At 46.3% G+C, this 16,878-nt stretch overlaps 1 protein-coding gene and 1 long non-coding RNA gene across 2 annotated transcripts; one reads left to right on the top strand and one right to left on the bottom strand.

The window, feature by feature from the left end:
- Positions 1 to 634: 634 nt before the first annotated feature.
- LOC132654694 (uncharacterized) lies at positions 635 to 4,036 on the bottom strand. The gene is made up of 2 exons (XR_009592376.1): positions 3,901 to 4,036; positions 635 to 3,796 (listed from the first exon to the last, which is right to left on the bottom strand). It is a non-coding gene; the product is annotated as an uncharacterized LOC132654694 (long non-coding RNA).
- Positions 3,883 to 14,900, top strand: Znf446 (zinc finger protein 446). Its single transcript, XM_060385569.1, is given in 8 exon segments — positions 3,883 to 3,909; positions 3,911 to 4,069; positions 4,071 to 4,164; positions 4,956 to 5,323; positions 5,397 to 5,598; positions 5,864 to 5,958; positions 8,028 to 8,109; positions 8,323 to 14,900. Coding segments are annotated over 8 exon segments (1,581 nt in total). The 3' UTR covers positions 8,877 to 14,900.
- The last annotated feature ends 1,978 nt before the right edge of the window (positions 14,901 to 16,878 follow it).

Consider the following 16,878-nt stretch of genomic DNA (forward strand, 5'->3'; position numbering starts at 1 on the left):
AGGTTGTAAGGCTTGGTGGCACATGCTCTTAACCACTGAGCCATCTTGATGGCCCTGGTGTTATTTTGAGACAGGCTAGCCTTGGTTATATGTCTTTGTAACTGAAGCTGGCTTTGAACTTCTAGTCTCCTGCCTTTACCTCCAGACTGCTGAGACCGTAGGCATACAACACCATGCCTGATCTAGTCAATGCTGGAAATTTAACCTTGTACCTATTTAGCAAGCACTTGGCCAACCAAACTGTATCCCTCTCCCTCAGTTCCAGGTTTTAATTAGTTCAAAGAACTAGGCTTGGTGATAAATGCCTGCAATCCCCACACTCAGGAGATAGAGGTAGAAAAAGCTATTCAAGGGTAGCATGAGTCCTATTTACATTTTTTTTTTGTAAAACAGGGTTTCTCTGTGTAGCTTTGGTTGTCCTAGAACTTACTGTGTAGACCAGACCGGGCTGGCCTCGAACTCTGGTTCCCAAGTACTGTGATTACAGGCATGTGCCACTACTGTCCACCATTGAGGCCCCTGTCTTAAAAAAGAAAAATTTAGTTGGACATTTTAAAAATCTGTGTAAACAGTAATATTGTTTTTACCTTAAAACAATGCAGATAGTATTAAATAGATGTACACAGACATGCCATTGGAGTGTCAGCACAGAGATTTGAATTTAATCTGGGTTCTCAGAGGGGCCATAAAGTAGAAGTACAGCTTGTCTGCAGCCCAGGGCAGGGTTGGGTCATCTATATCCCCTACGTGGCCACAGTAGGCAGGGGAAGCCTGGAGATCCGGGGAGAGTGGGATGGCTTAGAGCTAGAGCAGCAGTTCTGTTGAAAGAGGAGCCTTCGGGGATTAGGCTGCAGGAGGGAGGAGGGTGGGAAGGAGGCCTTGCTGTGACTGCTATTGAGGCTGAATACATGTGAAAAGTTGACTCCAGCCCTTTGGGAACTCCAGTCTCGTCACCTGGAGGTGATGCATACCTGTAACCCCAGCACTTTGGGAGGCTGAGACAGGAGGATGTGGAGTTAAAAGCCAGTGTGGGACTACAGAGACAGTTTGGAGGGGGAAAAAAGGTCAGATATATTGATGGATACCAACGCTAGAGAGAGAGACAGCCAGGCAGTTGTGGCATGTCTTTTCTCCAACCACTTAGGAGGGAGAAGCAGGCAAATCTGTGAGGTGTGATTCTAGGATAGCCAGGGCTACAACCCTCTCTTGAAAAACTGAAAAAGAGAGAGGGAGACAGAGACAAGCATGTCTATATAGCAGTTGGGGGTCCATAGTAAGACCTTGTCTCAAAAACCCAGCAGAAAAAAACCCTTCTGCAGTCATCCTCTCTACTTAAGACAAATCTGTCCCACCCATTTGCTAGTGGAATCAGACACATCTGTCCACTCGCAAATGGAGTAGGGAGGGATGTTGTGTGGGACCTAGCTGCTCAAGGCCCTGTAAGAAACAGTTCTCTGAGCTAGGCCTCCTCATACACAGTATTCTACTATCAGCACCTCTTGGATGGAGCTGTGTAATGCCAGGAAGACTCAGAACCAAAGATATCTGTTGAGCAAATGAGTTCCCCAACAGTCACAGGAAACCCTGAAGCAGATGTCCTGAGCCTTCCTGGCTCCTCAGACTGGGATCGGTACCATCTCTTCCTCACCAGCCTCCTCTACTTGTGTTCCTATTGGCTTTTAATTCCACCCTCCTTGAATGTACTTCTTCCAGTACTCAGAACTGATCTATGTTCCCTTATGTCTGGACTTCCCCAGCAACTATGGTTGTATTGGGCTGGCCCCTCTTAACAAGGTGTAAATGTACAAATGACCTTGGACTTTCTAAGTCAAAATGTTAAACCAGCTAAGCTTGGTATCACCTGCCTATATTCTCAACACTGGGAAGACTGAAGCTGGAGGATGGAGACTTAAGAGACCAAACAGGTCTCAAAAACAAAACAAAAAACAAAAAACCTCTCAACTAAACACTTAGTTCACACTTAGTTCATGTAAGTCTACAAGTGAAGATGGGGGGAACACTGAGTTTGCCACAACCTCTGACCTTGAAAATCCATAATCCCCACAGTGGAAACCTTCACAGTGGAAAGTAACGCCCCCAAGAAGCCCTATATAAATCCTGTCTTCTGCTTAATTCTTTGCTGCTTCTCACCCAAGCAGAGTCAGACACCTCCTGAATTTTACCCTCCCAATAAATCTCTTGTGTGAGGTTTGTTGTGTGGCTTTGTGGTGTTCCTTGGCTCCCAACTGCCAGGATACCTTTTCCTTCAGAGCTGTAACACTTGCAGTGGGGAAACCTTCCCCCTCATAGTTGCAGCTCTTCCACTGGGGAAGCCTTTCCCCTCAGAGATGTAACATTTACAAGAACATGGGTGACTGAAGAGTCCCAACACTCAACCGTTTTTTTACCTTAAATTTCAGCATTTCTAAAACCATACACAGATGATCAGGAAGGACTTGAAGGTGACCAAAATGTCCCCCACACGAAGAGGAAATGTGAACACCTCAGTATTGTATACCTAACTACCTATTATATAATTTCTTTTTATTTTTCATTACCCTTAAGGGCAAGGTCAGTAAGTCACCACAAGCCCTCCGCTTTATGATGGCTAACAGGACAACCTGGGTAACAGATCTTGCCTCAAAAAATTTTATTTTATGGTTACACTGGCCAACTCAATATAACCAAAGTAATTGATGAAGTTGGGGCTAGCTCAACGGAGTTTACCTAGTAAATATGTGGTCCTAGACTTAATGCCCCGCACTAAGGAACAAAAAGATGGTAATGGTCATGTCAAGCCCAGGGGGAACAGGAATACCACAAGATTCAACCAGGTCTATCCTGCAGAACATTGAAGGCTTGGGAACTCTCCAACCAGGGTGGGAATCCCTAGAACAAAGGTGCTTTCAGGGGAGAGCTCTCTGAGGAGCCCCTTATAGTCCAGCCTCTCCTCACTGAATAGGTAGTGAGAATCTGTAAAAGACCTGATCTCCCAAACAGCTCTGAGTTGACAAACTACCCATGTAGCCCAGGAGTTTGGGATGTAGAGAACTGCTGCTCTCCGCCAGCAGATGGCAACCAAGGATGGGTTCACACGAACCAGAAGAAAACAGACTGGGCAGATCAGTTCAGCATGCTATATCATGGTTCAACCATCTGATATGCGGAAATAAAGCTAACCCCATCTACAATTAAACTTCCTCTAACTTTTGGGTGGGGTGGATCATTCCTTTAATCTCAGCAAACAAGAGGCAGAGGCTGGAGGATCTCTGTGTGAGCTCCAGGCTACCATGGTATACAGAAAGTTCCTGGTTAGCCCGGGCCTTTTTTTTTTTTTTGGGGGGGGGGGGCTTTCTCCGAAAACAAACAAACAAAAGCCATTAACTGCCTGTTGAAAAATAAATATAGGTCACCTGTCCAACTGCAGCCTCCAAAGTTAGGGCTGAGTACACCTCATCCTCAATCTCAGACAAAAGCCTCAATCCTCATTTGTAGTACCGTTATCTGAAGACTGTTAGTGAGAGAGTAATTACATGGTTGCCTCCTCTGAGAGCTTGCCCACCCGTGGTCCAATTGCCTCCACAATATCCAGGGAGCTTAACGGGGATCCAACAAAGGCCACACTGGGCCTTCCTGGCCCAACAACGCCTCCCACCGGGATCATTTGGTCGTCTGGGACGACGGCTGTATTCAAAAGACCAAGGAGTCTCCACTTAGGCCTTCTTCACCGCAGGGCGACGTTTACAATACTGCTTTGAGAACTTCAAGAAGCAGCAGGTTGTGCATTATCTGTTACCTAAGAGACACACGTCGTTAGCAGAGCGCCAGCTTTGATTGGTCAGGACCCCGCACCAGCCAATAGAAACCTGGTCCACAGTGCACATGCGTAAGGAGTCTAACCTGCAATCTGGGTCCGCTGTGGGTGAGTCCTACGGCTGGGGTGCAAGAAAAAAAACGGTTGCCAAGTCAGGAGAGGGAACCCCATGAACTCTGTGGCACCGCAGTCTCAAGGACAGGAATGAAACACTTCGTGCGTGACAAGTCCTGGGAGAGTAAGGTCGTCCTTGCTTGAGGCTCACGGGAGACGTAGTCCGAGCGGAAGGGGCCTCGTAGGTGCAGGATTGGCCAGGCTGGTGGGGCAAAGCGCGCGAGGCGGGGCGTTCTGTGAGTGGCAGTGGGACGCGCTCTTGCCGTGTCACTTCCCGGAAGTGCTCCGAGCTTCTCAGGCGGCCAGAGGCGTCAGAGGTGAGCACATTCCTAGCTGGGCAGGCACAGCGACTTCCCACGGCTCCCCCCAAGTTCCAGGAGCGCCCCCCAGCCATCGAACACAGAACATTCAGTCCCATTCTCCTGAAAGACCCACCCCTTTCAGAGACCGGCACCCCAACTCTGAGTGTCTCTTGGACGGACAGGACGGGTGCCCCAGGAGAGCCGGTTTCAACTTACGACTCCACACAACACAGGGCTGTTTGCATTGGCCTTTTTTGCGGGATTTCACATACGGAGGCTGATGCAGTGTGAAGCATCCATAATTCAGCTGTAATAAGCGGGCAGTACCTCCCAGCCCATATAGGCCCCTGGGAGTGCACCCAGGCTTTCAGCTTTGTCCCAGATGATGTGCTTGGGGCCCTAGAGCCTCAGGGCCCCTGATGGTGGTCTGACCTGTGTTCTGTTGATCCTTTGTCTATCGGCGGAAGCCGCTTTCATCTCCCAGCAGCCCTCTGTTGTACCAGTGTTTGAGCCAGCCATTTGCAGTTTTCTAGAAGGTCCCTGCACACCTTCCACCATGCATTTAATTGTCAAGGCTTTTTCCTGTTCTCCTGCACCTTCATAACTTTCCTGGAAGCCTTCCTGGCCTCAGGATTCTTGTTACTGGTTTCTAGGAGGGGACTGGTGTGTGCCTTCTGGCCTTAGATGATACTGATTTCTCCTTTTCTGTAGGCCCCTCTTGTTAGCTCCAAAAAGGACCTTCATAACAAGAATGCCATCTCCTCTGGGTCCCCGACACCTATCCCTCAGAGACTGCAAGACCACCCTTGAGGAGCCTGAGGCTGCACGACTCAGATTCCGAAGTTTCTGCTATGAGGAAGTAGAGGGTCCCCGAGAGGCACTGACCCAGCTTCGAGTATTGTGTCACCAGTGGCTGCAGCCTGAGTCATGTTCCAAAGAGCAGATGATAGAGTTGCTGGTTTTGGAGCAGTTCCTGGGTGTGTTGCCCCCTGAGATCCAGGCCTGGGTGCGAGGGCAGCGACCAGGAAGCCCTGAGGAGGCTGCAGCCCTTGTTGAGGGGCTGCAACATGATCCTGGGCAACTGCTGGGCTGGGTGAGTGTAATGACATTAGCTTCCTCGAGGGATAGATTGAAGGGTAGAGCCCCTGTGACATGCTTCTCTTCAGATCACAGCCCACATCCTGAAGCCAAAGATGCTTCTTACAGTCCAGAAGAGGAAGGAGTCCTCAGGGAGCCACCACATCTCAGTAGCAACGAAATCCTCTGAGGCAGGCCCTGCAGAGGCACCACAAGATGCCAGGATAGACAAAGCTACCCAAATCAATTGCGGTGTGAAGGAGGAAGCCAGTGCTGATGGACAGGAGATAGGTGAGGGATACAGTATCAGAGCCTCAAACCTGGTTGTATGTGGGGGTGAGGGGTGTCCTTGGAGAGGTTGTGGCAGGGTTGTGACTCCTGAAATGAGTCTGGATGTCCCCAGCTGGGATGGGGACTCTAGAGAGACTATAAAACTGGATTCCTGAGAAGCAACGAGACAAGGCTGACCTCCCACCATGTCACATGGCAGAAGCAGGCCAAGGCCAGTGCGGTAAGGACAGCTTGATACTCTTTCCCATCTGCCTCTTTTTCTCAGTATCTGCAAGCCCTCTCCTTCCAGCCCAGGCCCTTAAGGGACATCTTGAACACCAGGAACCAGCCGCCACATCCTTCCAACCCGGAAGGATCCAGGTAAACAGCCTCCAGCAGGAAATGTAGGCCATGGGTGTAGGAGGGAGGGGGTTGTCTCTGGTGGCTATGCTCTGCCCTGTGGTTTTGTAGGATTCTCTGCCATGTGTTTTTTGCTACTTCTGAGTAGTAAATACCTTCCCAAACAGCAGGCCCTGAATAAACTGGTAGTCTCTCACTGAAAAATAGTTAGGTATCAGGCCTAGTCCAGAATGGCTAGAACAGGTGGGCATGGCTTCCTTTCCTCCAGAGAAGTCAGTTACTGGAAAGGTTTGCAACACCCATAGGTCTTGAACCAGCTGTTATGTGTGCAGGTGGGAAAGGGACTGCCACTGCAGAATTCCTGCATTCCTGAGATGAGATCAAGACACTCTTCCCAAACAAGCCTCAAGTCTTGTACTGCACTTCTCAAAGTACAGTGACGAGGAAACTTAGCTGAAAGTCCCTGCTACCTGAGTGTATCTAGTTAATGTGGAGGGTTACAAATGTCTTCTCCAGATTCTTTCTGCTACTGAACCCCTTCCTTCCTCAATATGTCTAGTTTTTGTTGTTGATTTTGTTTTGTGAGACAGGTTTTCTCTGTGTAGCCTTGGCTGGCCTGGAACTTACTCTGTAGGCCAGGCTGGCCTGGAACTCACAGAGATTAACCTGCCTCTGCCTCCCTGAGTGCTGGGATTAAAGGCATATGCCACCACTGCTTAGAATGTCTAGTTAAGGTGTGTTTCAAGGTTAACCCCCTGGGGGGTGGGGAACAGGTGTGGTCAGGCAGACTGAGCTCTGTGAGTTCAAGATGAGCCTGGGCTACAAAGTGAGTTCCAGGACAGCCAAGGCGACACAGAAGAATCCTGTCTAAAGGATTTTGTCTAAAAAAGATCTTGTCTAAAAAAAAAGAAAAGAAACCCTTTTGGTATCCCTCTCTGGTGTCCTCACTTCTAGCCAACACCACCTCTGGATGTAGCTATCTGTGGCTGCCACCTTCATTTTTCCAGATTTGCTTTGGCAAATAGCCTTCAGGGTTATTTTTCTCAAAGTGCCAAAGACCTATATGGTAGACTTAGGACAGTAAAGAAGGTAGAACTTTTAGGCAAGGAATTCTTTGGTAAGGCCATAATAGCTAACCCCCTGTCCTGCCACCAAACTCCCCCTCTTTAGACCTTGCCTGAACCAGCTGGCAAGCACCCAAGCTTTCTCTATCACCTTTGCCGCCTCACTTCATCACAGTCCTGAGATTCCTCATTATTGTTTTTAATTTTAGTCTTCCCACCCCACCTGATGTTGTTGTTTTTGTTAAGACATTATCTCTCTACATAACCATACACATCCTAGGACTCAATATGTAGGCCACGTTGGCCTTGTTCTCACAGAGATGTGTCTGCCTTTGGCCCTGAGTACTGGGATTAGTGTGCCCCAACATGCCTGGGTCCTTAGTCCTCTTTTTAAAAACTAAAGTTAAATAAAGGTTTTGCAAATTTAGATCACTTGGTAGAGTGCCTAGTATGTACAAGGTCCTAGATTCTATTCCCAGCACTGCATAAATTGGTATGGTAGCCTGTACTTGTGGTCCCAAAACTCAGGAGGTGGAGATAGGAAAATCAGAATTTTAAAGTCACCCTCAGTACATAGTAAATTTGAGGCCAGCCTGGGCTACATAGGCCCAATCCCTCTCACAAACACCCCAATAAAGGCCAAAAGCAAATTTTCTCACCCCAAAGAAGGAAGAACTTTCAGTTTTGTTAATCAGTCTTGACAGAAGGTGGCTGAATCCAAGGTAGTCTCCTGGCCTCTTACTGACCTTCCAGTACATCCTGTACACAGTTTAGTGACAAGAAGGATGGGGACAGCCATGGGGCTCCTTGTCCAAGACCCACCCACAATTTCAGTCCTTCTGGCCATACTAAGACAGATGATGGTAGGTTGGACAGATGAAAGCAGCCCCTATATTCAGAAATGCCAGTTCTGGCTTGGCCCTTAAGTCTGGTGCAGATGGGGATTTAGTAACCTGCCTCCCATTGGGTGATGGGTAGGGATCTGAGGCTGGGTGGGAGAGGCAGTGACTGTTTGCATCCTTACAGGAGTGGGGCCTGTTGGACTCGTTACAAAAAGAGCTGTACTGTGGTGTGATGCTGGAGAAGTATGGCATAGTGGCATCTCAGGGTGAGGATTGATGGCCCTCCCTGTCCTAACTTCCTTGCCCCTCCACATGCATCCTCCACATGCCTCCCCTGCATGTGCTAGCTCCCTACTGGGGCTCCCAGGGCAGTGGCCCAGCATCTGGGCTACATCTCTCTTCTAGAAGGTGCCCACCCCATACTTTTGTGGGAGCCCCCATGTGTCCAAGTCCCCAAATGAACATTCTTCTCACCCCAGCAAGCGTGCCACTGCTAGAGCCAGAGATGCATGTTGAATCTGAGCTGAGGCCAAAACAGGAGATGCCACATGCAGGACCGGAGTCGTTCAGGAGCCATCTCCCAGAAGTGGGAGCCATTGCAGTTGAAGCCTGCCCATCCTCTCAAAGTGAGAGCCCGAGCCCTTGCATGGACCCTCCAGGCTTGTCTCCTACACCACTACATGAAGCCTCTGTTAGGGCCACACCTCGGAAACTGTACACCTGTGAGCAGTGTGGCCTCAGCTTTGACTGGAAGTCAGTTTTTGTCATCCACCACCGCACTCACATGGGTGGGTCAGGCATAGAAAGACCACCACAAGTGGCCTGGGAGCCAGCAATACGGCGACCCCCTGGCCTTCGGGGCTATACGTGCATGGAGTGTGGGCACAGCTTCAGCTGGAAGTCACAGCTAGTCATCCACCGCAAGAGTCATACAGGCCAGCAGCGCCACTTCTGTCTGGACTGTGGGTGCAGCTTTGATTGGAAGTTTCAGCTGCTCATTCATAAGAAGATCCACCAGCCAGAGGGTCCATGAACAGCTGGAGAGAGCTGTCTCATCTGAAGTGCCTCCAGCATCTAAAGCAGCACTTGAGGCATCCTCTTCAACCAAGAGAAGGTTCTGAGGGACCCCAAGAAGATTCCCTGTCCAACGCCAGGCCATCCAGTGTAAGGAAAAGAGACTGTTCCCTTCCTTCTGCCTCTGCTTTGTGGAGCCAGGCCTGGGCTGGATCTTATTTAGCTATGGCTGAAGTCCAGCTTGTGAAAGGGGAGGACACACACTGTTTCGGGATGCTCAGAAATTGTCTTAGGCCCCTCCTTACAGTGGCTGGGCAAGGAGTCTCTGAAAGGTACTGAAAACCAACAACTGCCTTTCCATCCTGCTGTATGTGACCCTCAGAATAATGTGCTAGATTTCTAACATAAGTCTATAACAGATTTCTGAGAAGAATCCTGACTTCTGGCTCCCACCAATTTTAAAAAAGAGAGAGAGATGGAGAGATCGTTCAGAGGTTAAGAGTGCAAAGATCCTGAGTTGAATTTGCAGCAACCATGTGGTGGCTCACAACCATCTGTAATGAGATCTGGTACTGGTGCCCTCTTCTGGCATGTAGGTATACATGCAGGCAGAATACTAATAAATAATAAATTAAAAAAAAAAAAAAAGGCCTTGTGTGCTAACTGGCGGCCACAGGAACCACAGGGCAGCTAAGCCTGGAAAGTCCAATTAGTTCTTTCTGCCATTTCTGCCAGTCTACCTAGTTCCTTGGCCACACACGTTGTTAACCACCTCCCTGGCTTTTGAATTCTTGCGTCTGGACTTGGATGAAAAATAAGTGACATTCCTTTGGAAGTATGAGTGGCTTCTGAGAAGTTAGGAAACATGGGTCCCTAAGGGTCAGGGCTATCACACATGGCCAGTTCATTAAACTGTAGGGCAAAGAGCCACTCCCTGTTCCCCAGGGGACTGTGACCCTCTGGACAGTCAGGTTTTATCAGTGCATGGTGTCCTATTAACTGTGTCTGTAAACTAGGTGGATCAAAGCAGATTTACGTACTAATTTTCTCAACATCAAAGTTCTGGAGCATATCGCACTAGATCAAAGTTGTTAGTAGGGTGGCAGGCTCCCCCTGTGAGCTGTAGAAACTACCTGAAACCCTTGGTCTATGGCCCTTTTCCCCCTCTTTAGCAGTGGGCAGTTGTTTACCTTGTTGAATCACTGACACTCTGATTTCTACTTGCTGAGCCTTTGCAGTGGTGTGGGACCCCTTAGATATTCCTCTTAAAGTCAGATGATAGTCAGTAGATTTTATTTTGTTTGAGACAGGCACTCCTAATGTAGCGTATACTGGCCTCTAACTAGGGATTCTCCTGTCTCCATTTCCTATGGGTTGGAACTATAGGCTTGTACAACCAAGCTCAGGTTCTTGTTTTTTGTTTTTTCAAAACAGGGTTTCTCTGTGTAGCCTTGGCTATCCTGGACTCACTTTATAGACCAGGCTGCCCTCGAACTCACAGCTATCCGCCTGCCTCTGCCTCCTAAGTGCTGGGATTATAGGCTTGCACCAGCGCACCCATCCACCCAGGTTATTTTTAAATTCTCTGTGTGTGTTTGAGATAGTCTCAGTTTAATACCCAGGCTGACCTCAAACTCTTCTATAGTCCTCTAGCCTGAGCCTCCTGAATAGTGGGATTAAAGGTGTGTACCATTAAGGCCAGACTAAGACTTTAAATAATTTTTAATTTTAAAATTTAGAAATATGGAGCAGGATTCAATGTTGTAGGCAGATCTCTCTGTTAGTTTGAGGTCAGAGTGGTTTACATAGTGTATTTGAGAACAGCCAGTAGTTATGTAGTGAGATCCTGTCTCAAAAATAAGAAATAGTAAATAAATTCTAGAGATGGGCATATCAAAGTGTCTTCTAGAAACTTAGAATTTCAACACTGTCCATTCTTGCTCTCTACTCTAGTTCATTCTTTGTTGTTTTTTAGAGGTGTGTGTGTGTGTGTTATTGTGTGTATGTATACCTGGAAGCCAGAAGAGGGTATCAGGGTCTTCTACCTATTCATCTCTGCTTGTTAATATTCATGCTGGAACCCAAGCTGCAGTTCTGGACTTGAACTCTGGTCTTTAAAGGTGCTTTTGACTGTTGAGCCGTATCTCTGCTTTATTGGACAGAACATTATGGAAGTGTTTGTTCACTCAGTCTGAGTCCCTCCAACTGTTCATATGTGGCTCTTCTTTCCTGTCCAGTAGGGTATATGCCGTCCCTGTTCTACCTGCACCTGGGCACGAATTAGGTTTGTGTTTTCATGCACTCTTTAGATCACATGCCTATTCATTATATTTGTCCTAGACAACTGAAGAACAGTATCAGTTCATAGAGCAGGTTCCAGAAACTGCTGTTCACATTGTTTTTTGTTTCTTTTGTTTTGTTTGAGGGGAGCTGAAAGGATCTCTCCATATAGCGCAAGCCTGCCCTCAGGTCTGTTTATTTAGTGTGTGTGTATCTGTGTGAGTTTGTGTGTACCATATGCATGCACAGTGTCCACAAAGGTCATAAAAGAAAATAAAATCTCCTGAAACTGGAGCTACAGGTGATTGTGAGCCACCACATGGGTACTAGAAACCAAACCAAGATGCTATTCAGGATCAGCAAGTGTTTTTAACCACTGAGTCATATCTCCAGCCCCCTGCCTTAAGTTCTTGATCCTTGGTGGTGTCTTTTTGTTTTATTTTTCAAGGCAGGGTTTTTCTGTGTAACAGCTGTGGCTGTCCTGAAACTGTCTGTATACCATACTGGCCTCAAACTCACATGTCCACCTCTTTCTGCCTCTCGTGCTAGGATTAAGGGCATGCACCAGAAGGCTGTCTTAATTGTCACACAGTTTGTGTTTTTCATAGTTGGTCATGGTGCATCCCTGTAATCCCAGCAGGTGGGAAGGAAAAGGCAGGAGGATCAGGAGTTCAAGGTCTTTCACAGCTACATAGAGGTTCCAGCCTGCATTAATGGGACCCTGTCTGATAAACAAAACAACCTAAAAATAAACAAAATTGGTATCATCTTTTGGTGGTTTTTCTAATCATAATAAATTTGGAACAAAAGACAGAATGCAAAGTGTTTGACAATGGTGCGACATGCATAGGAGTGTGGTGTGTGTGTGTCTGAATGTGTGGATATACATGTGTCCAGGTATTGTGTACAGGCCTGAAGTTGATGTTAGACATCTTCCTCGTTCTTCCAGTTTATTCTTTGAGTAGGGTCTCTCAGTCAAACCCAGAGCTTGCTGGTATGACGTGTCTCACCACCCATCTTGCCCTGGAGATTATCTCTGAACCCTGAGGCTGGAGTGACAGAGGAGCCACCACATGCTCCAACATTTATGTGAGTTCTGGGGATCCAAACTCTTGTCCTTTCACTTGTACCACAAGTACTTTAAAAGAGGAGCCATTTCCTCAACAGTTGATATAACAGTCACTCTATATAAAAAATTTCCAGGGGCTGGAACAAAGTCTCAGCAGTTAAGAATACTGTCTGCTTTTCCAAAAGACCTGGGTTCAATTCTTAGCAATTCCATGGCAGCTCACAACTGTAACTCCAGTTTCAGAGCATCTGGTATCCTCTACTGGCCTTCATGGGCACTGCACACACATGTACTGATGTACATGCTACAAAAGCTCCATACATGTGAAATAAAACATTATGAAAAAAGAGAAGAGGGCCCATGAGATGGCTCAGCAGTTAAGAACACTGGCTGCTCTTCCAGAGGTTCTGAGTTCAATTCCCAGCAACTATACAGTGGTTCACTAACATCCATTAAAAAAAAATACATAAATAAAATTTTAAAAAGAGAAACTCTCTCTACCATGTGAGACATGTAAGAAGATACCCATCTGTGGGATGAGAAGAAAGCCCATAGAACCTGACCATGCCCATATTCTAATTTAGAATTTAGAGCCTCCATAGCTAGGAAAAGAAGATAGTGTGCTGGAGTTGCAGCACATTTGAAGAGAGTACTGGCTATTTAGTTTTATGTCAACTTGACATAAGCTATAGGTAAGAACTATCCTTGAAAGGAAGGAAGGAAGGAAAGAAAGAAAGAAAGAAAGAAAGAAAGAAAGAAAGAAAGAAAGAAAGAAAGAAAGAAAGAAAGAGAAAGAAATATCCTCCAGCCAGGCAATGTGCACACCTATAATTCCAGCACTTGGCAAGGCAGAGGCAGGTGGGTATCTGTGAGTTCGAGGCCAGCCTGTCTACAAAAGTGAGTCCAGGACAACCAAGGCTACACACAAAGAAGCCCTGTCTCTAAAAACATAAAAATAAAAACATAAAGAAAAGAGCACTCTGAGGGCTACAGAGATGGCTCAGAGGTTAAGAGCACTGGCTATTCTTCCAAAGGTTCTGAGTTCAATTCTCAGCAATCACCCAGTGTCTCATAATCATCTATAATGAAATTTGGTGCCCTTTTCTGGTATGCAGGCAGAATACTGTTACATAATAAATAAATCTTTAAAAGAAAAAAAAGCAGTTTGAGCAATCCATGAGGAGAAAGCTAGTAAGCCTCCTCCCAACACACACACACTCCCTGTGCCCTCAGCATCTGCTTAATGGATTGTGTTTTGAGTTTTGTAATCCAAATAAATCCGTTGCTGCCCAAACTGCATTTGATCATTGTGGTGGTTTGAATGAAAATGGCCCCCCATAGGCTCTTAGGAAGTGGCACTATTAGGAAGTGTGGCCTTGTTGGAGTAGTTGTGGTCTTGTAGGAAATGGGTCAGTTAGGGCGGGCTTTGTGGTTCAGAAGGTCAAACCAAGACCAGTGTTATTATCTCTTCCTGCTGCCTGCTGATCCTACCTAGAACTCTTCAGCAATGTCTGCTACTGCACTGCCATGCTACCCACCATGACAGTGATGCTCTAAAACCTCCAAACTGTAAGCCAGCCCCAATGGAAATGTTTCCTTTATATGAGTTGCTGTAGTCATTGTGTCTCTGCTGAGCTTTTGCTTTCATGTTCTGTGTACACTACCTCACCTACCTAGATGTAGATTGTCTCTACCAGAAATGTAAAAAAATACAGATCAGTTTTTTTTTTTTTTGTTTTGTTTTGTTTTTAATGAAACTGGGGATAAAAGTCTCATGTTAATACATAAGAGACCAATTCTGATTTAGGCATTGTGGCCCATATCTGCAATCCCAATACTAACAGGTTGTGGTAAAAGGATTAAAGTCCAAAGTTATCTTGCTTAAGTAGTCAGACTGTCCAAAATATACAGAAATCACTTGGGGCAAATATTTGTCACAAATAATACATGAAAAAAACATTTTTTTTTGAGATAGGATCTCTTTGTGTAGCCCTAGCTGTACTGAAACTCAGCTCATAGAGATCTGCTTGCCTCTGCATGCCAAGTGCTGAGATTAAAGGCATGCACCACCACCACCACCACCAGGTTAAAAAAAAAAATCTATTAAAAAAACAAAAAACAAAAACAAAAATGGGGCTGGAGAGATGGCTCAGTGGTTAAGAGCACTGTCTGCTCTTCCAGAGGTCCTGAGTTCAATTCCCAGCATGCTCACACATACATGCAGATAAAGTACTTACTAAAAAAAAAGCCAAGTGTGTTAGTGCACACCTTTAATCCCAGCATTCAGGAGGCAGAGGTAGATAGAGCTCTATGAGTTTGAAGGCAGCCTGGTCTACAAAGTTTAGGACAGCCAAGACTATACAAGGAAACCCTATCTCGAAAAACCAGAAAAACAAACAAACAAACAAACTCAATGAACATGATAGTGAATGCCGTTAACCTTAGCACTCAAGCAGAGGCAGGTGGATAGCTGTGGTTTGGAGAGGCCTGCATGATTGACACATCCAATTTCAGGTCAACTAGAGCTACACAGTAAGACCTTGTCTCAAACAAACAAAACTCATGTAATCTGACCATGGTAGTGCATGCCTATAATCCCAGCACTTGGGAGGCAGAGGCAGGCAAATCTCTCTGAGTTCAAGGCCAGTTTGGTCTACAAAGCAAGTCCAGGATAGCCAGGGTTACACAGAGAAGGCTTGTCTCAAAAAACAAAAAACAAAACAAAAAAACAAGAAGAAGGTAGAAGAGGAGGAGGAGAGGAAGAAGATTGGAAGATTGTAAGAGCTAGAAGTTGGTGTGGAGTGTAAAAAAAGCCTTCAAGAAACAACAGGACCTGGGGGGCTGGAGAGATAGCTCAGAGGTTAAGAGCACTGGCTGCTCTTCCAAAGGTCCTGAGTTCAATTCCCAGCAACCATATGGTGGTGGCTCACAACCATCTACAATGAGATCTGGTGGCCTCTTCTGGTATGCAGGCACACGTGCAGGTAGAACACTGTATACATAATAAATAAATAAATCTTTTTTAAAAAAAGAAAAGAAACAACAGGACCATTGCACTCATAAATTCACAGCAACTGTGGTTTCTACCAAAGGCTAGCTGGACTGGGTTGTTCACCAGCAAGGTAGTTACACTTCTTTTGAGGGTGGGGGGAGTAGGGGAGCGTTGGCCTGGAGCTCACCCACTAACAACTGGCCCAGGGGGCTGTACCATAACTCCAGCAGGAGTTTCCTTGTCCACCATTCAACACCGAGTCCCTCAAAACAAAGAACACCTCCCAGAGACATCTGCACTCTGTAGCATGTGGCTTTTGGAGTCACTCTCTGGGGCATTTCTGGTCCCAATACTTCTGAGGCCTCAGAGGCCCACCCAGTCCTGTCTAGATTGCCACAATTCATAAAGTACTCCCACCTTCTAACAGTACATATCTTATTTTCCAGAGGCCGTGGTGATAAGGACAGGAAATAGAAATGGGTCGGACAGTTCAGGGCAGAGACTCCTAAACAGCTGTTCTGTTCTTGTTCTTAGCTAGAAATGTCATGGGTCCAGACTTGGCTTGAGTTCAAAGATGCTAGAAGAACATTTTGTACCCTGGTCTGTGTTTTTCTTATCTTTTCCCCCAAACCAGCATTCCTACCCAGAGGCAGTATGTGAGTATGAGACCTAAGTCCAGCCCAGATACTATTCCTTTCCTGTAAATACCTTTAAAATTGGATCTCTAGGTTTTCACAGTTTCAATTCCTAGATTTTAGACCATCTCCTAAATGATTTTAGGTTCTCAACTCGTGTCAGGGGAAAGTAACAGTAGCATTAGATGCCACTGAATCTTTGAACCCCACATGCCATTTCCCTCATGTGCTTGCTGGCTAGTTTTATGTCAACTTGACACAAGCTATAGTCATCAGAGAGGAGGGAGCCTCAATTGAGAAGACACCTCCATAAGATTCAGTTGTAGAAAAGCCTGAAGAAGCTGGGCAGTGGTGGCACACATCTTTAATCCCAGCACTCAGAGAGACAAAGGCGAGTGGATCTCTGTATGTAGGCCAGCCTGGTCTACAGAGTGAGTTCCAGGACAGCCAACGCTATACAGAGAAACCCTGTCTCAAAAAACAAACAAAAAGCAAGCAAACAAACAGAGCCTGTTTGGCTGGAGGTTCAGAGGTTAAGAGCACTGGCTGTTCTTCCAAAGGTCCTAAGTTCAATTCCTAGCAACCACTTGGCTCATAACCATCTATAATGAGATATGGTACCCTCTTCTAGTGTGTAGGCATACATGCAGACAGAATACTATATAAATAATAAATAAATCTTTAAAAGAGAAAAGCCTGTAGAGCATTTTTAAATTAGTGATTAATATGGGAGGGCCCAGCCCATTGTGGGGAGGGCCATCTCTGGGATGGTACTCCTGAGTTCTATAAGAAAGCACGCTAAGCAAGCACTCCAGTGGACTCTGCACCAGCTTCTGCCTCTAGGCTCCTGCCCTGTTTGAGTTTCTGTCCTGACTTCCTTCCATGATAGACTATAAATGTAAGCAAATAAACCCTTTCTTCTACATTTTGTTTTTGGGCATGGTGTTTCACCATACCAATATTAACCCTAAGACACCTGGTAATACTAGAAGGGCAAGCATCACCTTTTGGGCTTTAAAATAACATATGAGGAGCTTGAGGGATG

Source organism: Meriones unguiculatus, chromosome 6 (assembly GCF_030254825.1).
Source record: "Meriones unguiculatus strain TT.TT164.6M chromosome 6, Bangor_MerUng_6.1, whole genome shotgun sequence".
Lineage (NCBI taxonomy): Eukaryota > Metazoa > Chordata > Mammalia > Rodentia > Muridae > Meriones > Meriones unguiculatus.